Source organism: Bactrocera dorsalis, chromosome 4, assembly GCF_023373825.1.
Source record: "Bactrocera dorsalis isolate Fly_Bdor chromosome 4, ASM2337382v1, whole genome shotgun sequence".
Classification (NCBI taxonomy): Eukaryota; Metazoa; Arthropoda; class Insecta; order Diptera; family Tephritidae; genus Bactrocera; species Bactrocera dorsalis.
In genome coordinates this window covers 42,195,965-42,215,271 of record NC_064306.1, presented here as the reverse complement: position 1 = coordinate 42,215,271, position 19,307 = coordinate 42,195,965, and the positions used below count along the sequence as shown (strand labels likewise).

Here is a 19,307-nt window from a genome sequence, read left to right as displayed (position 1 = left end):
AAGACATGACTAAGGTTTAATCTATAATAATGCTAAATAAATCAGAAAACTATACCTAAAATATACAACTAAAATACTTATTAATAACTCGTCGGCAAATAAAATTTATTAATTTTTGACTTGAATTTTTTAAATCAATTATGTAATATGGCAACGCACAAATTTCCAAATTTTTGAGAAGGAAGAAGCGCAAGAAGTAGGACAAGAGCAAGGAAAAGATTGGCACATTTGTGGAATGTCGCAAATTGTATTTGATTTTAAAGAATGCAAAGAAATTCTCAAAAAATAATTTAATCATATTGAAGAGATTAAACAATTTGGTGAGTTCCGTGGATATTACTACTTTAACTTAGACTTTTCGAAAAACTCCATTCGCCTTAAAGAAAAAGCTTTTAAGTACTGTTCTTTTTGTGGAAGAAAGTTGGGGTATTTAGGCGACACTGCGGCTGCAATGGCGGTACCGAGTTTCGTTCTTTTCTCTTAATTTGCGAAAATTGAATTTAAGGTGTATGGGAGAAGTGATTTATATAATTGTAAGCCAGTTTGTTATCTTCATATGGCAAATATTCAAATAAATTTACCGCATTTGTCCAATCAGTTAGAAAAAGGTCTTGTGTTTATGCAGATATTGTGCTTTCTCTGCAGTTTCCTCACTCACATGTGCTTCAACTTTGGAAAATTTAATTTGTATGTAAATATATAAACATTAAATATTTATGTTTTTAGTAAACAATTTACTCGCTGCTCACCTTATGGCCAGCTTTATTGTATAATTGATTATACCATAATAATCTGTTCGGGTCTCTCGGTATATAGTTCCCAATTAGATGTCATAATTCATTCCAGCACAGAGGTGCTGAACAGCACCTGTCGGCTAATTCTTAATTTATTTGCAAATAATCGATGGTATTTTATGGGGCAGCAAAAGCTTAGCTATGTACATACATATGTACTAACATGTGTGGACGCTAATCCAACTTGTGAGTTTAAATAAATAATAGGTAAACTTTATTTTGGGCCTATAAATGTCTTGTAGATAGTACAATCTGCCTTTGTAGCACAACTCGAGTCATTTGCACGCAATAAATAAGTAAAAACATATGATTTTTTTTTTTCATTTATTATCTGTCATTTTTTTGTAAGCTTAACAGTTTTACTACATCTGCTATATTTTGAAAATATATCACATTTTTTTATTTTAGTACGTAAGCACTTAGGTCCAAGTAATGTCATATTGTTGTTGAAGATTGTATAATTATTTTCGGCAAAACGGAAGTTAACAGTAATGTTCGAGATTCATACACCCATGACGTAATTTTGCCGTTTTATGTGCCAACAAAAAAAGATATGTGCATACCCTCTGGCCCTCGGATCCATGTTTCCGGATAGGGATCACATCGCCTCGCTAGCACCCAGCAGGATATTGGACTTTATCAATATGCTGGGGCTAAGCGAGTCTCTGTGAGTTAGGAGAGGGCACAATAGATCCATGGTCGCAGTGCATGCCTCAATTATTTATCTTATCTTATCTTATACCCTCTTATGGTCTAAAAATTCACATGTGAAGGGTATTCTAGCTTCAGTGTAGCCGGAGCTAGCTTTGTTTCTAATACTCGTTTGTTTTCATAATTGAATAAAAACGTCTTGGATGTTTTTGTAATTGAAAATATTTTCTAAATTGTTTATAAGTATGAAATTAAATCAAGAAACTAAATTTTATAGCATCCATAGTAAAATTTGACATGGGTGGAACCTTTTGAACATAATGGTGTGTTTTAGGATTAAAAAAGTTATTAATATTATTAATATCTACCAAAATTCTACTATCTTAGTTGTTTGTACTTATTTACTTTATTTTACCTTTTGAAGTTGATAACTCTTCTTTAAATTTCAGACGCTGTTTGCATGAAAAAGTGGCTCCTCACATACATGAACAAATAATCGTGCTGTCACCGAAAACAACAAAACAAATTAAAAACGGTACGAATCAACGCCAGAGTAAATGTTTGTATCAACCGACGTAGTGAACGGTCTGATATAGTAGACCAACCGAGGAGCATTCAGTAAGCGCGAAATTTGTGAGCAAGCATAGTCAGATCGAGTGCTTCACGCTCAATAGCTGAGCGCGCAAGCGCTATTCAGAAGTCAACATACTCAAAGCGTCGCTCACCAAGTGTAACATTGCTAGCAATAGTTGACACCAACGCAATCCAAAGTAATCAGTATCCAAGAGTCGGTTGGCGTGACGGCGCCGTTGAATCACCATTCGCCAACTTTGCTTAACAAATAAGAGAAAGTAATTAACATTAGCGTGGAAGTGAATGCCATAAATTGACATGTGCTGACGCGTCGCAAAAAATTAACACAAAACAGATAACGAAGATATTGAGAAAAACAAAAACCATTTCTAATTGAAATTAAAGTATTGAATTCTTCTGCAAACTAATTTATTCGGTTATCGACATAGTCAGTGTGTATATGCTATACTAACATAAACTAATTAAGTGACAGGAAACATTGTTCCGGTCAATAAAAGAATAAAGTAAAGTAAAATAATATCCCACCACCAGTGACCCCACCACAAGAGTATGACAACATCAGCATTTAAAAGTAAGCGTAACAACGCGGCATCCAACAATGCCGAAGCCGATGGTCACATTTCCAATGATTTGAATAGCGCAGATTTAAATCACACAATGGAAAAAACAGATTCTGAGGAAGATGCTTGGTCTTCAACCGGATACAATTACATAAATCCATTTGTTCATCGTTTACAAATCGAGAATAACATCGATTTGGCAAAGGTGAGTACGTTTTAATAATGTTAATTATTATTTGCAGATGTGTTAAGATAATGTTATTGTTGTGAATGTGTTGTATATATGTATGTACAAATGTAATCTACGTGTTAAAAAAAGTGAGTGATTGTATTTTTGTTTTGTGTTTTTTTTTTTAAATAGCTGTTCGTAATTTAGTGCAAAATTCATCAAAGTTAGCGTTAGAAAGTGAAAATATTAAAGTCCAATCGTTGTTTAATTTTACTTATGTTAAAATATGAAAGAAAACAATGTCAACGTTTAATTGACTCCTAAGCATTGTTTTGAAATGTTCTGTGGTATATGCATATACAAATTTCTATATATTGTAATGCCTTAAAAACACAATGACTAACATTAAAGTTGATTCAGTACGTATAATTAAGTAATGATAACATATGTAGGTATTTTTGAACTGTGCGGAAAAGCCCTACCCGCCACAAGGTTTGTTTGGAAAATAACCGCACTCTACAAGTAAATTTAAATCACACATCATGCGGTTTTTTAAATTGAGATTTCCACCTTATATTCCATTCTTCCAAAGAGCAAATATGAAATTTTGTGTTCAATTTAAAAAAAAAAACGGCTTGTGCTAAATGAATAAAATTAAGACCAAAAAAATATTCGAGCTGTTGATGAGAAAACGGATTTCTCTGATTGTATCCAAAGAGTCTCAAATAGATGCAATTCGACTTTCGAATTGATACGATAACGCTTTATTTCTCAAAAAGCGGTAATATATTATATTTCACCTTTGTTCCGAAGAATATATTTCATATCGAATATTCTTTATTTGGTTATTTTCTTTAAGTTTTAATGGAGTTTCCTCGAGACATATTTCCTATATTTTCTTCATATTTCGAAATCAATGAAGCCTGACTTTCCAGGAGAAATATTTCCTATCTTATCTTCATATTTTGAAATAAATGAAGCCCGAGTTTCCTGAAGAAACATTTCCGATTTTAGCTTCTTATTTCGAAATCAAGGAAGCCTGAGTTTTCTGGATAAAAATTTCCGATTTTATTTTCATATTTCGAAATCAACGAAACCTTACAAATTTTCATCAGTGGTTGGTACTTACATACATATATTTAGTAGACATTTTTATTCTAGAGATGCAAAAGTTCACCACTGACATTATCATTGACAACATTAACTCACACTCGGACTTCAATGCGAGTGTAAACATATATTCCGACTTCGTCATACTTCCACATGACGTATGTATCTGCCATGGCCTCGCTGGCAACTAATGAGTGAGTGCTTAACACAAATTTGCACTAATGTATTTAAATTAGATATAGCATCATCAGATCATACGATTTGTTGTTTTCTGCTTTATGTTGTTTTCACTCTCGTTTTTCGTTTTTATTTATTTATTTCTATTTTTTATAGAGCAAAACTAGTAACATCTGGTAAGCTCGCTAAAGCACGTAAATCCCGATTGATAGCTAAACAGTGCATGCAATTTAGCTAAACAAACGGTTTAAGTGTTCGACCACCTAATGTGAGACCGCTTGGTGCGTCTGTTGTCTCATGAATACGATACATGTGCTAATAATATACTCTGCTATTTTTTCACTCAGTTCACTTAAATGACGGCATCAGTAGTTATCAGTGTTTATCATTTGAAGGGTCTACTTTATTGACTATCTCATTAAATTACTTGCTTCATACGGCTTATTTCTTTTAGAAGTTTGTTTCCCAATAGTTTTGGGAAATGCACCAGAGTTGACTGTCCTTGACCGGAAGAACTGACTTGCTAGACTTGGCTATTATCGGTGGCCCATTTTCTATCATTAAATTTTTATCAAAGTGCGATTTTATTATTCAGTTTATAGTCACTCTCGAGGAATACACGGAAATAGGTCTCTAATTTGGAGTTTATCTTTTATTTTTTGTTTGATATCTAAGGGTAGAAAGTAGTCGCTTGAAGGCAGGTCAAGAATCAGTGGTTATTTTTGGTAGATTAGGTGCTCGCTCACTTAGCAAAGAGCTTGCGTAGATATGTAGTTATGTTAAACAAGTTCCTTTGATAACTGCAGAATGCCAGCAATCTCGATCAATATTTTATGACCATTCCTATGACAGTCGGATCTACGTAACTGGAACGGACCCGGGATTTTTATCTGGTCATGGACTTTCAACTCGGCAGAATTCTGCCACTACAATACAACAATGTTTTACGACCCTTAAAAACATTTTTGTGCTAATTATTTTAACATTTCAAGTACATAAGGCTTGGATTCATCGTCTAAAAAAATTGTTCGAAAACTGTGAAATTTACGTGTGTATTTTGAAGAAAACATTTTACTACATTTTTACATTTTTTTCCTTCTCTCTATTAAACTCCATCAGCAGTTAAAAGTCTACTTAGAACCATTAGAATCCGCTGTATGTTATGTAAATTATGACAAAAAAGTACCCGGAAATTGTAAATTAAACACAACATATTTTATTATTTATAATTATTTATTTGTTCGCATTAAAAGTAATCCCCGTCAGATATAATACACCTATGCCAACGACTTTTCCAGTCCTCTAAACACATTTCTTGAGCACTTTTTGGGATGGCCTTCGGCGAATTTTGTTTTATTTCTTCGATAGATTGAAAACGGTTTCCACGGAGCGGCAATTTCAGTTTGGGGAACAAAAAATCGAAAAAGGAATGAGCATCACCTTGACTTTTGACCGGATTTGACGTGGTTGATGATCGATGGTTTTCATTGCATTCATAATGATTGTTCCTTCAACGATCTCTCGGTCGTCTTTGAAGGCTTTGTACCACACATAGACTTGTGTTTTCAATAAAACTGAAACAATTTCCCGGTGCTTTTTTGTCACAATGCTTGTTAGTTGTTACTGGAAAATGTTATGTTCGCTTTTCTTAAAAATAATGTCTAGGATTATCTTATTACGAAGGTGTCTGTAAGCTCTGTTCAAGACGACGCTAATAGAGGCTGATCCAAGGCACGGGTCGCATCACACTTAGATCAAACCCTTTTTGTACTCCCAATCATAGTAAACTGCCTTTTTGAATGCTGCGCTATTGTGAAGCAACGAACAGCCGAATATAAAGTCGGGCCTTAGCTAGATAAATGCCGACTGCAACAGGGAAAAACTGTTACCATCGCGTCCGTCCTGTCATCGCCGTGATACTGTGGTATCTATTATTGTTTTTTTTTTTTTTTACTTTTTGACTTCAGAACCCTCACTGAAAGCTTTGTGCCCCTCCAATCCTTGTGTTTGTTGTGTTTGTGATAAAGCATCGTACCCAGAGGATACTTTATCTACGAATCGGAAATCGTGAGCTGCTTGAGCCATAAGTGAAAGAATCGTTTCTGGCCATTTCCAAATGAATGACCCGCAGAGAACTTTCCTCACTTGCGTAACCTTCTACACCTGACTCCATTCTTCCGATGTCTACGCCAATAAAGAAGAAGAATATATTATGTAATCTATTGCTATATTTTGGTACCCACTTCAGAGTTATATTCATATAAACACCTTTATGGCGTACTTTTGGGTTTGAAAAAAAACATCGTTTAAATTTTAATCTCCAAAAATACAAAACAACTTGATCTCTTCAGACATCCAAGTCCAAGACCGCAAAAAAAAAGAAATGTCTATCATTGAAATGAAATAAAAGGGCGTTAAATTATTATGAAATTTGCTTTTACGAATTTGACCCAAATTTCTTGCATTAAGTATGCAAATATACACCTACCACAACTGCACTTGACTGCATTCAGCGCCTCAGTTAGCGTTGTTGTAATGTTAAAGTCCGATTACGTTACATTGCAGACCTTCGAGGATTCACCGATTACCATGCCGATAGGCGGTATTCTGCATTTAACTTGCGTTTGCTCGTTGAGTTAAAAATTTGTTTTTTATTTTTAATTTTCTTATTTAAAATTGTCTCTGTTTTTTGTCTTTCACTGCTGTTTTCAATGTCGACATTGATTGTGCAAATACATACATATCTACACGTGTGTACGCCGGCTGGCCGAAGCGCAAAGAAAAATTTGCACACATGTTTATGTATATTTATGTAGTCTGATGATATATTTTTAAAAATAAAACAAGACTCGTGTATGTATTTACTGCGCCACGAGCTAAACCACCAAACATGTACATACATACATATGTATGTACGTCTACATATAGTAGATATGCTCATATCTATAGGATTTACTTTTAATAGTTGATTTTTTCCACATCTTATATTTAAAAACAATTTTTTAGGATACATAAGTACATAAATATATATATTATTGTATATGCTATACGTATATACAGTGTTCGGCAAAAAAATAGTCTCAGATGTCCCCGAGATCACGAGCTTTAATTTTAGGTATCAAATAGTCGATTATCGTGGCGCGATAACGGTCATTCTACCGGCCTATAAAGCACACAACCGCTGTTTTTTCTGGATGATATGGCAGCTCTTGAACCTCTTTAGATTGCTCTTCGTGCCAAATACGACAATTTTGTATATTTCCATATCCAAGTCTTTCCATACGTCAGTCCGAGTTGCTGCAAACAGCGCCGAATCGACTCACAACGTTCTTCGTGTACACTCACAGCTAGGGCTGCTATTTTTTTCACTGCCTGCTGAACGTGGTCTATTCGGTCAAATACTTTCCAGTAATGATGGTGTTGCGAATAGTACGCTCAGTAGGCCGATTATGTTTATCACATTCACATATGCGTATACCTGCTTCGGGAATGGGAGACGCAGCATCTAGCACCCAGCGTACAATACGTTCCACAACAATGGGTCAAGCACAGAACTTTGAGGAACTCCGCCCGTTACCGCATATTTTTTTGTTTCGTCATCCGTATCATACAGTAACAGCCGGTCCGACAGGTAGATGTATATAATCTTAACCAAGTAAGTCGGGGTTTCGCTACGTTCTAGTGCACTTATGATCTGGGGCCTAATCGCGGCAGCTGTCTTGAATTGACCTCGTAATACATTTCATATAAAATGTGTTTTTGCGAGGCCTACCCTCTATGTAATTTTAATTTTTATTGCTTTTCAAAATATTCTCCATTAAGATCTACAATATATACTTTTGCATACGTTTGAACCAATTGTCGAAGCACTTTTGCTACTCCGAATGAAGTTATTTCAGTCAATGAATGATCTGTCTTCGGCGGTTGGTTTTCCTGATTTCTAGAAAAACGTATGGCAAGCTAAAATGGATTAATTTGGTTGAAAACTTGACTTTAGAACCTATGTCACTAATATCAGAATTTCCGAACAACCGGCTGACTTTACTATATATAGATTGGTGATGGTATGTGAGGTACCTTATTCTTCTTCTTCTTTACTGGCGTAGAGACCGCTTACGTGGTTATAGCCGAGTTAACATTAGTGCGCCAGTCGTTTTTTCTTTTCGCAATTGAGCTTACGAGCTAAGCCAGGTCATTCTCCACTTGGTCCTTCCAACGGAGTGGAGGTCTTTCTCTTCTTCTGCTTCCTCCGGCGGGTACTGTGTCGAATACTTTCAGAGCTGGAGTGTTTTCGTCCATTCAGACAACATGATCTAGCCAACGCAGCCACTGTCTCTTGATTCGCCGAACTATGTCAATGTCGTTCACTTAACACTTATTGGCGTTGGATTCCTAGGTTGACGTTGTTTGTTGGTGTTATTGCTGGTTCCAAGCTAGAGGAAATTATTTATGTTATGACTGTCAACAGTGACGTGGGAGCCAAGTGCGACTACTGTTTGTTTGATGACAGGAGCTATTTCGTCTTGCCCTCGTTCACTACCAGATGTGAGGTACCTTGAAAACGTATACTAAAAACACAGAACAAAATAAATTAATTTTATTCAAAACAGTCTCCTTTTGCTTCAGTGCAGCTTTGCACGGTCCAAAAGCATGTCGAACGAGTGTTTTAGCTCGTTGGGCGGTATGGCCGCCAGTATGCCTTTTGAATGGCCTCTACGTCACACGGTGCCATATCAGGTGAATACGGGGGAGTGGTTAATGGTTAAAATGTGATTTTTAGTCAAATAATAGGTCACAAGCGTCGATCGATGAGACGGCGTTTTTGGTCGTCAGTCAATTTGTGCGGAACAAACCGTGCACACGCCTTTCGTAAGCCCAAATGTTCGGTCCAAATTGCGATAAATCGATGTTTTGGAGATGTTCAACTCCATTTCCATGAATTTAAATGATGACTTCTGCAGATTTTTGATGAATACACGCACAGTTTCAATGGAATTTCTGGTGTTCACGGATTTTGATTGGCCCACATGTTGATCGGCATTTATGTCCTCACGACCACTTTGAAAACGTTGAAACCAATCGTGCACTTTGCTACGGGATAGGCAAATCGCCATAAACTTGTTTCATCAATTCAAACGTTTCGGTAAAAGTTTTACCAATTTTAAAACAAAATTTAATGTTGGCTCTTTGTTCGAAGCTCATTTTCGCACCGATAACACAAACATACTGACACTTAAAACGCAATAACTTCACTTCCAATAAATGAAATGTCATGAAATTCTCACTGGACAATCGATAAAGATAGCAGATTCTAACGCACCAGTCGGCATATGTATATGTACATATGTAGATGGCGCCACCAGGGGGCGCTAGATTCAAAAAGTCCTGTTTATTTTGGAACGCACCTTGTATTTGCAAGTTCAACGCCTTCAATATAAATAACTATTAGCACATTTTTGTGGTAATTGTTTTATTTTATTTATATTACTTTAGTTTTTTAGTATATTTCCGTTAACTGTAACTATATATATGTATATTATATTTTTATTTACATATACATTCATGTGTATGTGTCTCTTATCCATGAGTAATTGTTCTTTTTCAGAAATTGAGCAATTTGGTTTGCAATCAATGGAATAATATTTATGTAATTTTCCATGGAAAAAATTATGCAATTATTTACCGTTGCAAACTTTTATATATACATATGTATGTACAAAAATGTTTTGCATGAATGATTGTCATTTCTTTAAATTATTTACGAACGTAGATATGTATGTACGCGTAGAATGTAGCTATTTATACGTATTTTGTTTAAATTATTAAAAAAATGCGAAATACACCCACTCATTGACGGACTCATTTTGTTATTTACAAATTTCTTTAATGTTATGAATATGCTTAAGTTAGTTGGGTTGGTGTATTAAAGCTCTTCATAAATTATCGAGCCATCCAAAAATGGATGGTGATGGAAACTCATCAAAATACTGGTTGTCTTAGTGGTTAGAAATTCGATCTAACACCCGTTGATTTAGCGACGAAAATGAAGGAGAGGATCAAGCGACGAGCTGGCTGTCGATGCGTATATGCGTACGGATCGTAATAGAAAGAGGCTCGGCACCGTCCGTCAGTCCCTTTTGTCCCTTGTGTCCGGTGTCCTCGTGTGTGTGGTTTATATGATGCAGGTGTGTTGAGTGTGAGGTGTGGATGATGAATATGCTGTAGGTGTGTTGAGTCTGATGTGTGGATGATATATATGGTGTAGTTGTGGTATTGTGTTATTGTGAGAGGGGTCGGAAGCTCATTTAGCCAGTGGAATAATGACGAGTGTCCCTGGTCATAATTCTATAGTTGTCGGTTGAGATTATCTTTGGTGGTAAAGAAACTTGTCTGTAAAATTATTACAAGGACCTTGCTCCATACACAGAACAGGTCAAGTGCTCGGCCTTCCATAATAAAACCCATTATTTTGACAATATTTTTTTTTTTCATCATAGTTCCCTACAATGGTGTTACACTGTTTAAAGTATCCCTCCAACTTTTCAATACTATTTTTGTAGTACGATTTGTCCTTTGCTTCAAAATATGATTTAGTTTCAGCGATCACCCCCCCATTCGACGAAAATTTCTTCCTAGCAAGCATTTTTTTGAAATCTGAGAACAGGAAATACATAGTCGTTGTGGCCAGATAAGGAAAATATGAGAATACGGTGGATACCGAAGCAATTCGAAGCCCAAATCACGGATTTGTGCCATCGTTTTTACTGACGATAATGCATTGTCTTGGCGAAACAGCACTTTATTGTTCTTAAAATGCGACTATTTTTCGCCGATTTTGTTCTTCAAACTGTCCAATGACGCTATCTAAAAATTGTTGTTGATGGTTCTTGCCAGACGATTGTTGCGTTTTTCACTTTTTGGAGCGGACACATCGTGTGCAGTCCACTCGGATGACTGTCGATTGAAATTCAGACTGAAATGATGGAGTCATCTTTCATTCATTGTCACATATCGGCGCAAAAGATAAGGTTTTTTATGCTGGTACATCTCCAAAAACTGCTCCAAATCATCAAATCGTAGTTGTCTTTGATCAAAAGTGAGCTCTCGCGACACCCAATTTGCACAGAGCTTTGTCATACCCAAATATTCGTTAATAATATGATTACATGATATTTTTAGAGCGCTTCTGGTTCAGGACCCTCTTTTGAAGGCGATAATAAAAATTTATATTAAAATATGTGAAAATCTAGTTTTTTTCTTTGTTAGTCCAGGTAAAATTTAATCATACCACTAACTTGCAGAGCTGTTCTTCTCCGACAATTTTCCTTCTTTCGACAATTTTTGTGTTTAATTTGGATTTTGATTTCGTCCACGAGTTTTTGTTCTTTAAGCCCCTCGGTGGGTCCATAGTGCATAAGCAAAAAGTAAACAAAAAATTATCTTATCGCTGTCGAGTGTTCTAAGAATCACCCGATCAATCTAAAATTATTGCAACCAATCTTTTACTTTTGCGCTAAACTGCATTCTTTCGAACAACTGATTGTAAATCATTCAGTGTATTTTAGGTTCAAGCAAAATTTTGGTGTTTACCAAGTTTATTTATATTTTGTTTACAAAATTTGTATTGTTTTTGTTTGCAGATTTACGTGCTAACAGTGCTTTTGATGCCGATTCGCGTGTTCGGCTGTCTTCTCTCACTTCTATCCGCATGGATGTTCGCCTGCATCGGCCTGTACGGTCTCACACTCGACGACTTAAAGGCGAGACCTATAACCGGCTGGCGAAGGTAAACATATGGAAAGCACTAAATTACAAATCTTTATTACACGTCATTACGCATTTGCCTCATTTCAGACAGTTTCAACGAATCACCTCCGGCGCAATGCGTACACTCTTCGCTGCCGGAACATTTCATCATGTCAAATTGACTGGCGAACGTGCGTCACCGAAGCAAGCACCCATCATGGTGGTGGCGCCGCACTCTTCCTACGTCGATTCGATCATTGTGGTAGCAACTGGTCCACCATCGATTGTGGCGAAGCGTGAGACCTCCGATATACCGCTATTGGGCAGTAAGTTCACCATACCACTAAAAATTATAAATTTTTTTTTGATAAATTTGATTTTTCATTCCAAAGAAATCATCAATTTCGCGCAACCCATTTATGTGCAACGTGAGGATCCGAATTCTCGGCAGAACACCATACGTGAGATTGTAGAGCGTGCACGCTCTGAAGAGGAGTGGCCACAAGTTGTTATCTTTTCGGAGGGCACGTGTACGAATCGCAAGGCCTTGATTAAATTTAAGCCTGGTGCTTTCTATCCAGGTGTACCTGTACAACCAGTATTGCTCAAGTATCCTAACAAATATGATTCATTCACGTGGACTTGGGACGGTCCAGGCGTGTAAGTATGCTCATTTTTGTTCCATATTTTTTCTCACGAAGTTACTAACACCCCAAGTAAATGTTCGTACCCAAAAGAAAACATCGGAGAGCCTATAAAGTAGAAACCTAAGTATATAAATGATAAGCATGTCGAGCTGAGGTACATATGTCTGGCTGTGTATATGCGAACTAGCCCCTTAGTTTTTGTGATATCGATCTGAAATTTTGCCTGCGTCCTTTTCTCTCAAAGAAGCTGCTCATTTGTCGAATCTGCCCATTTCGGACTACTTTGGCATATAACTGCCTTACAAAATGAAGCATCAAAACCTAGTCCTTGTATAGAAATCTCTTATATTTGCGAAGATCTCTTCAAGAAATTTGGCATGAGTTATTGTCCAAGACAACGGTGCAATCTCCGAAGAAATTGTTCAGTTGGAGTCACTGCCTTACAAACTGACCGATCAAAATCAAGTTCTTGTATAGAATTTGACGAGATATTTTCACGAAATTCGACATGGATCATTATCCGAGGCAGGGCCGCAATATCCCAAGGAATTCTTCAGATCGGACTACTATAGCATATAAATAGCTGCCATACTAACAAAAGGCTCAAAATCTAGTTTTGTATAGAATATCTCCGTATATAGAATAATCTCCGAAGAACTCGTGCAAATCGGACCACTGTAGCATATAGCTACCATACAAACTGACAAATCAAAGTCAAGTTCTTGTATGGAAAACTTTTTCATGTGACGAAATATCTTCATGAAAGTTATCAATTGATTTTATTTACTTTTTTAGTCTTAAACTGCTTTGGATGACAATGGCGCAATTCTATAGTCGTTGTGAAATCGAATTTTTACCGGTGTACACACCGTCAGAGGAGGAAAAGGTTGATGCGAATTTGTATGCGAAAAATGTGCGAGATGTTATGGCCAAGTAAGTGCGAGATAGAATTTAACATACATTTACTTATTTTAGCACATTTTGAATTTCTTTATACTTCTTTTCAACTTTCTTTCTATCGACAGAGCGCTTGGTGTGCCAACGTCAGAATACTCTTTCGAAGATGTGATTACAATGAGTCGTGCCAAAGATATGCGTGTGCCCTTTCCGGGCGATATTATTGAAATTGAACGAGTGCTTTACAATTTGGGGTAAGTTTAAGCAGATGCATTTCATATTCTTTGGTTCTCCACAAAAATGCAGAAAGCTTTTTATCACATAATAATCTATTTTATTTCTGTGGCAATATATTAAAAGTAGCTTAAGTCGAATTAAGCTAAAGTTGATATTTCGATTTCAAGTAAAAATCATAACCTATATTTCTTTATTATGGAATTTTGTACTTTGGATACTAATTTTTAAATTAAAATTATAATATTTTACTTCAATTTAACTTATTATTTGCTTATTTCAACGTATGATACTTTAATATATATTTTAATATTTATATTAACATTTTTTACCAATCGCTTATTTTGCTTTATCCCACTTTTCATTCTACAGTTTCCTCCCAGATTCCGTGCGTGATCAAGAATTAGTTGCTGATTTTCTTAGCATAAACAATACTGACCGTTTAGACATATTCACCTTTGCTGAACTACTGCGGATTGACCCCCAAAATTCGCAACTGCTCCAGCTTTTTGCATTACTAGATCATGTAAGCTTTGTAAATATCGTCTTTGTATACATGCTGATTAATTCGCTCTTATTCCTTTTGCAGCATCACAGGTATACAATCAATTTGAAGAGTTTTCTTTTATGCTCACAGTTTTGTAAACTAAAGAACGAAGAGATTATCGTGTTTCTGCGCGCCATAGCTACTGTAAGTGAAAAACCTTTTATTTTTTATTTTATTTTATTTTATCTTTATTGACACCTCATTCTGTCTACATTTCTAATCATTAAAACAATTTGAAGATTAAAATTGAAAAATTCAAAAGATTGTAAAATTAAACCCCGGCGCGGATAGGGGTTTATACAGTAGGCAGGTTAAATTTAATATTTTTATTTTGGTAAAGTTTTTTAATCATAATACAAGCTTTTTTATATTTATTTCCCGAGAATTTTAGTTTTAATGTAAATTTTCATATGTATTTTTGCATTTCGGCATAATCGTGGCTCAATGTGATGGCGCATTATCTTAGTGTAAAATCCATGAATTGTTCTTCCACAATTCCGAGCGTTTTCGAACTCCTTATTGACTGTCTGCCCCTCCGGAACAAATTCATGAGGCACCAAATCACTATTATCGAAAAAAATAATGAGCATCAACTTGATTTTTGATCGGCTTTGTCGTGTTTTTTTATTTGGCTCGTTTTTTTTTCCTTCATTCCGATGATTGTTGTCTTGTTTGCATGTCAAACTCATGAACCCATGCCTCATCGGCAGTTATAATGCTCTCATGAATGGAATTCAAAAAGACCTGTTTACGGCATTCTTTTAGAATAAAAAAATTAGCTTTGTCGGGACGAACTTGTTTCATACCCACAATACTAACCAAAATCATTCGAATGGACTCGCGAGAGATGTCAACAAAATTTGAGACACATTTTTTGTTCGATATTTGTATCCCTTGTAAAAATCGCAATGCAATGCTGAGGTATACCGACTGCTGCTGTACACAAACTGGTTGACGAATCGCGCTCATATTGTAATTAAGGACAGTCCTACCAGTGAGCAGCAACAAATTTATAAAGTTCAAAGTATTCTTAATTATTATTATGATAATTTACTTACTTTATGTCAGATGTTTGTTCGATTCGTTACTCTCTAACTTTTGCTGAATTGATAACAGATGCATTAGGTAGTTTTCATCCACATTTTTAATAGAGTATGACATTCAAGGAATTTTATGGAATATTTATACTAAGAAAAATTAAAATATAGAAATCGAACGTGCCTCCGAAAAAAATAATTTTTTGGTGTCACTCACAAAATATCATAATTTTATCAATTTTGCTCCAATCGACTTGAGCAATATTCTTGATATTCGCGATTTTGGTTATATTTGTGCTTACAATTCATCACACTAACAAAAACAACAACAACGTCTTTTATGAGCTTTTAATTAATTTAACTTTAAGGATGGACGATTGCACCATCCTTAATACTTTTTTCTATAATTTTAGATCCTAGTAGTACCGCTCTTTCTGTTTGCTACTATAATTATCTAAATTATTCGAAAATATATTAAGTTGATTGCGGTTATAGGCTAACTTGATACTCATATTTGCTCTTAGAATCTTAAAGTTTGTCAGCATATTGTGGACAATTTCTTCATAAATTTGTACTTTATGATTAACTAGAAAAAATTCGGCTGTCAACATTAAACTTTTTCAAGCTTCACAGAGCATATCTTTGACTCTTTCATGAACTAACGTATTTGAGGAAATTTTCTACTAATGTAGAAACTTGGTTTTCAATAAATCGATTGTCAAAAATATTCAGTTATCATTGAGCGGTAACGATTCCCATACACAGTAAGTGGATTACTGCCTGACCAATAACGCAAATTTTGCTTATAGATGAAGCCGTTCTGCCAGAAATGAGCCTCAGCGCTGAAGATGATTTTTCGATAAAAATCCGGATCATTTTCAAGTTGTTGGTCAGCCAAATTCATGAACATACGAAGATTCGGGTGGTCAAACGGCTTGAATTCTTGGATTAATTTGATCTTGTGAGGATTCAGACCAAGACAGAGAACAACCTGTGAGAGACTAATTTGAAAAGAAAAAAAAATTAAAAACCGCCTTTCTGTGCAATTTTCCATACACTTGTTATAAGCCACGGAAGACCTTCAGTGTTTTCAATGTTAAGATCCTTTGCTCACCACTGCCACTTCTTAAATAATGAATGCTCTAATTTCCATACCTTCCCAAATTAATTTTAATTGTATACAATTAGAAATGGATTAGTCAAAACTTCTACCCACTCATTCAATTGCTACGATTTCTTCAGATATATGCTTTTTTTGATTTTGAATGTACTGTGTTTAAACATAACTTAAGACTAGATCGGAGTAATTACGAATCATGATTGCTTGCCTTCCAATCTTTCTAACCTACCCCATTTTGGTGTAATGCTACACTAAACACTGCATTCATATTCACCATATTTACATTCACCACACGATAGAGGACATACAAGTATGATCATAGTTTATTGATCGACTAGGCGTTGAATCTCGTAAAAAAACATATCTCATTACTAACTCATACGCTTTATTTGGAGTTATAAAAAATATTGGGTGTTAGCCCACTGTGTTTGATGCATAATATTAATTTATACCCCCTCAGCTGTACACGGAGTCAACGCAACGTATTACACGTCAAAGCTTCGCACGCATATTGCGGCACACGGGCAAAATGACGCCGGAAAAGTGCGATGCACTATTCTTTGCCATCGATAGCACGAACAAAAGCTGCATTTCATTTGGTGAGTTTGGCTATTTTAACATTATTTTTTATTTATTAATTATATATATATATTCGTTTTCATATAAAAGATGATTTCGAGCGCTATACCAAGGATCATCCGCAGTACAAATTCCTTTATAAGAAGCAGGAGCAATTGAGGCGGACACAAGCGGGCGGAAATGTAAAAAAGCCAATTTAGAAAAAGTGAAAAAGTATAAAAAAGCAAGAAAAAGTAAAAGCAAAGAAACGCTTGTGTGTGGATGTGTATGTATGTCTGCTGTCAAGAATACTACAATTTCAAATTATAATGGATTTAAGTATTAAAACCAAACACAACAGACGTATGTCAAGTTAAAGCAAGAATTGTATTAATTTCATAAATATTATTTAAAAAAAAGCCCTTTAAAACGTCAGCTTAACAAAGTTAAAAGTAAAACATTTTCTATAATTGTAAAAAACCGTATAATTTGAGCAAATAAGAAGCAAAAAATGCAAATTTGATATAAAATGAAAAAAACACAAGTGTATTTTTTAACAAACCAAAGCTTAGAAGAGAGACAATCCAAAGTTGACGTATTTTTATAAAATCAAAAATTTGATAATGCATGAAGAGAGATCGCGGTTTAGGGGTTATATCCATTTGCAAGTCAGAAAAAACGCGTATTTTTTGAAGTTTTTTTAAGCTGCATTTTATTTAATAATTAAATAAAATAATGTATTTTTTGAGAATTTTATGTACTTCAATAAAGGGTTCGTCCGGAAAGTAATAGGACTGATTTTTTTCCGCCGCGACTGTACTTCGGAGCGTGCAGGAACCGACTAACGCTCCCGAGACAAAGAGGCAATCTACCGAGTGGCATACGCCGACGTCTACTCGTCCATAAAAGAATGAGCAAATCCAAAGTGAAAACGATACTCATTGTCTTTGTTGACATCAAAGGCAGCGTTCACCATGAATTTGTTCCTTCTGGAAAAACCGCCTACGACAAATTTTACGTGGAAATCCTCAAGAGACTCAAACGAAGGTTCAATCGGGTCCGACAAAACAACGCAGCCGATTGGAAGTTGCACCACGACAACGCCCCGGCTCACACCGCCTTTCTTGTGAACAGCTACTTAACCAAGGCCGACATCCCAACGCTTCCGCAGTCAATCTACAGCATCCTGACTTTTTGGTTTCCTTGTCTGAAAAGGCCGATGAAAGTCAAACATTTTGAGACGACAGAGGGTATCCAAGCAGCATGCACCTCGGCTCTCGAGACTATTCCGGAGTATGCCTTCGGTGACACCTTCAATGCTTGGAAATCGCGCTGGTGGCGCTGTATCGACGCAGAAGGAGCCTATTTTGAAAGTTTTTAAAGAATTGTTACGATTTTTTTAAGTCGACTTAAGTTACTTTCCGAACAAACCCTGTATATCTTCGATTAGCCGGACTAACTTAAAATTTTCTGAGAACATTTGCAAATATTTGCACATGCGATATATAGTATATTATCGAAAAATAGTTTTCTATACATTCATAAGTGGATATAACCTCTTAAACCGGAGTGTACTTGTATTAAGCATATTTTTGTCACACATGAAACACATGATGACAGACATATGCAAATTAAGTTAATAGAATTTAAGTAAAAATGTCATCCCTACTTGGCTCAATGTGCGCTGCAGTCCTTTAATTTATATTTACAGTAAAAAATCTCATTTTGCTGCTACTTTCATTATTTATATTAACTAAAGTTGAAATCAGCGTTTATGGTAGCAAATTAAAAGCGTAAAAACGTTGAAAGAATATTGCATATTAGTTCAATATTGAGTACGTTTACGTTTAATGCCAATATAAGTATACAAATAGATCTATATGACTTTTAGTAATGTAGGCGTAATGTATAGTTTGCCAAATTTATTATGTAGTATACAATAATATCTATATATTATATTAACTTGTGTATGCAAGTAAGCCGAAAGTGAAGTATATTATTTATGAATTAAAAATATATACATATTTATATGTACATATATTATATATATATATAGAAATACCTGACGTATACATTCAAGCACTTAAGAATACTAATAGTTTTAGTAACCTATACAATACTTATGTCTTACGTATAATGGTATAATGTATGTATGTACAAGTATGCAAAAACTGCACATCGCCTGCACGTTATTAAGTTTACGTTTACATTTACGAATTGCTGATCTCTCCTTAATGCATTCGCGCAGTTGCAAATAGAGCATAAAGTGTTATTATAAGTTACAGCTTAAAAGAGCATAGGTTTTTGCCTTTTTATTGTTCCTCGCCTTTGACTCAAGCACCCAGTCTTTGGACCAGCAAGCGTACTTATGTTAAGTTCAATAATAAATATAGTTTTTATTGCAACTCCTTTCAGTTTTTATGCAACTACTTTTTATTTAGTTTTTACTAATTTTCAATTATTTTT

The 19,307-nt window shown here is 35.3% G+C and overlaps 1 protein-coding gene across 2 annotated transcripts; it reads left to right on the top strand.

The window, feature by feature from the left end:
- Nucleotides 1-163: 163 nt before the first annotated feature.
- LOC105224137 (lysophosphatidylcholine acyltransferase) lies at nucleotides 164-18,546 on the top strand. Of its 2 annotated transcripts, none has more exons than XM_011202128.4 (11): nucleotides 164-320; nucleotides 1,895-2,804; nucleotides 11,696-11,841; nucleotides 11,910-12,127; nucleotides 12,194-12,461; nucleotides 13,244-13,381; nucleotides 13,474-13,599; nucleotides 13,952-14,105; nucleotides 14,169-14,270; nucleotides 16,744-16,882; nucleotides 16,953-18,546. In XM_011202128.4, the coding sequence occupies exons 2-11, from the start codon at nucleotides 2,589-2,591 to the stop codon at nucleotides 17,060-17,062; spliced, it is 1,617 nt and encodes a 538-aa protein (XP_011200430.2). In that variant the 5' UTR covers nucleotides 164-320; nucleotides 1,895-2,588; the 3' UTR covers nucleotides 17,063-18,546. The 2 variants fall into 2 exon arrangements, with proteins under 2 accessions (XP_011200430.2, XP_011200429.2); XM_011202127.4 differs by lacking the exon at nucleotides 164-320 and adding an exon at nucleotides 1,637-1,768.
- The last annotated feature ends 761 nt before the right edge of the window (nucleotides 18,547-19,307 follow it).

Coding starts and splice junctions, on each gene's coding strand:
- LOC105224137 (XM_011202128.4), top strand. CDS start 2,589: ATGACAACATCAGCATTTAAAAGTAAGCGTAACAACGCGGCATCCAAC. Junction 12,128..12,193: donor CGATATACCGCTATTGGGCA/GTAAGTTCACCA, acceptor TTCATTCCAAAG/AAATCATCAATTTCGCGCAA. Junction 13,600..13,951: donor CGAGTGCTTTACAATTTGGG/GTAAGTTTAAGC, acceptor TTCATTCTACAG/TTTCCTCCCAGATTCCGTGC.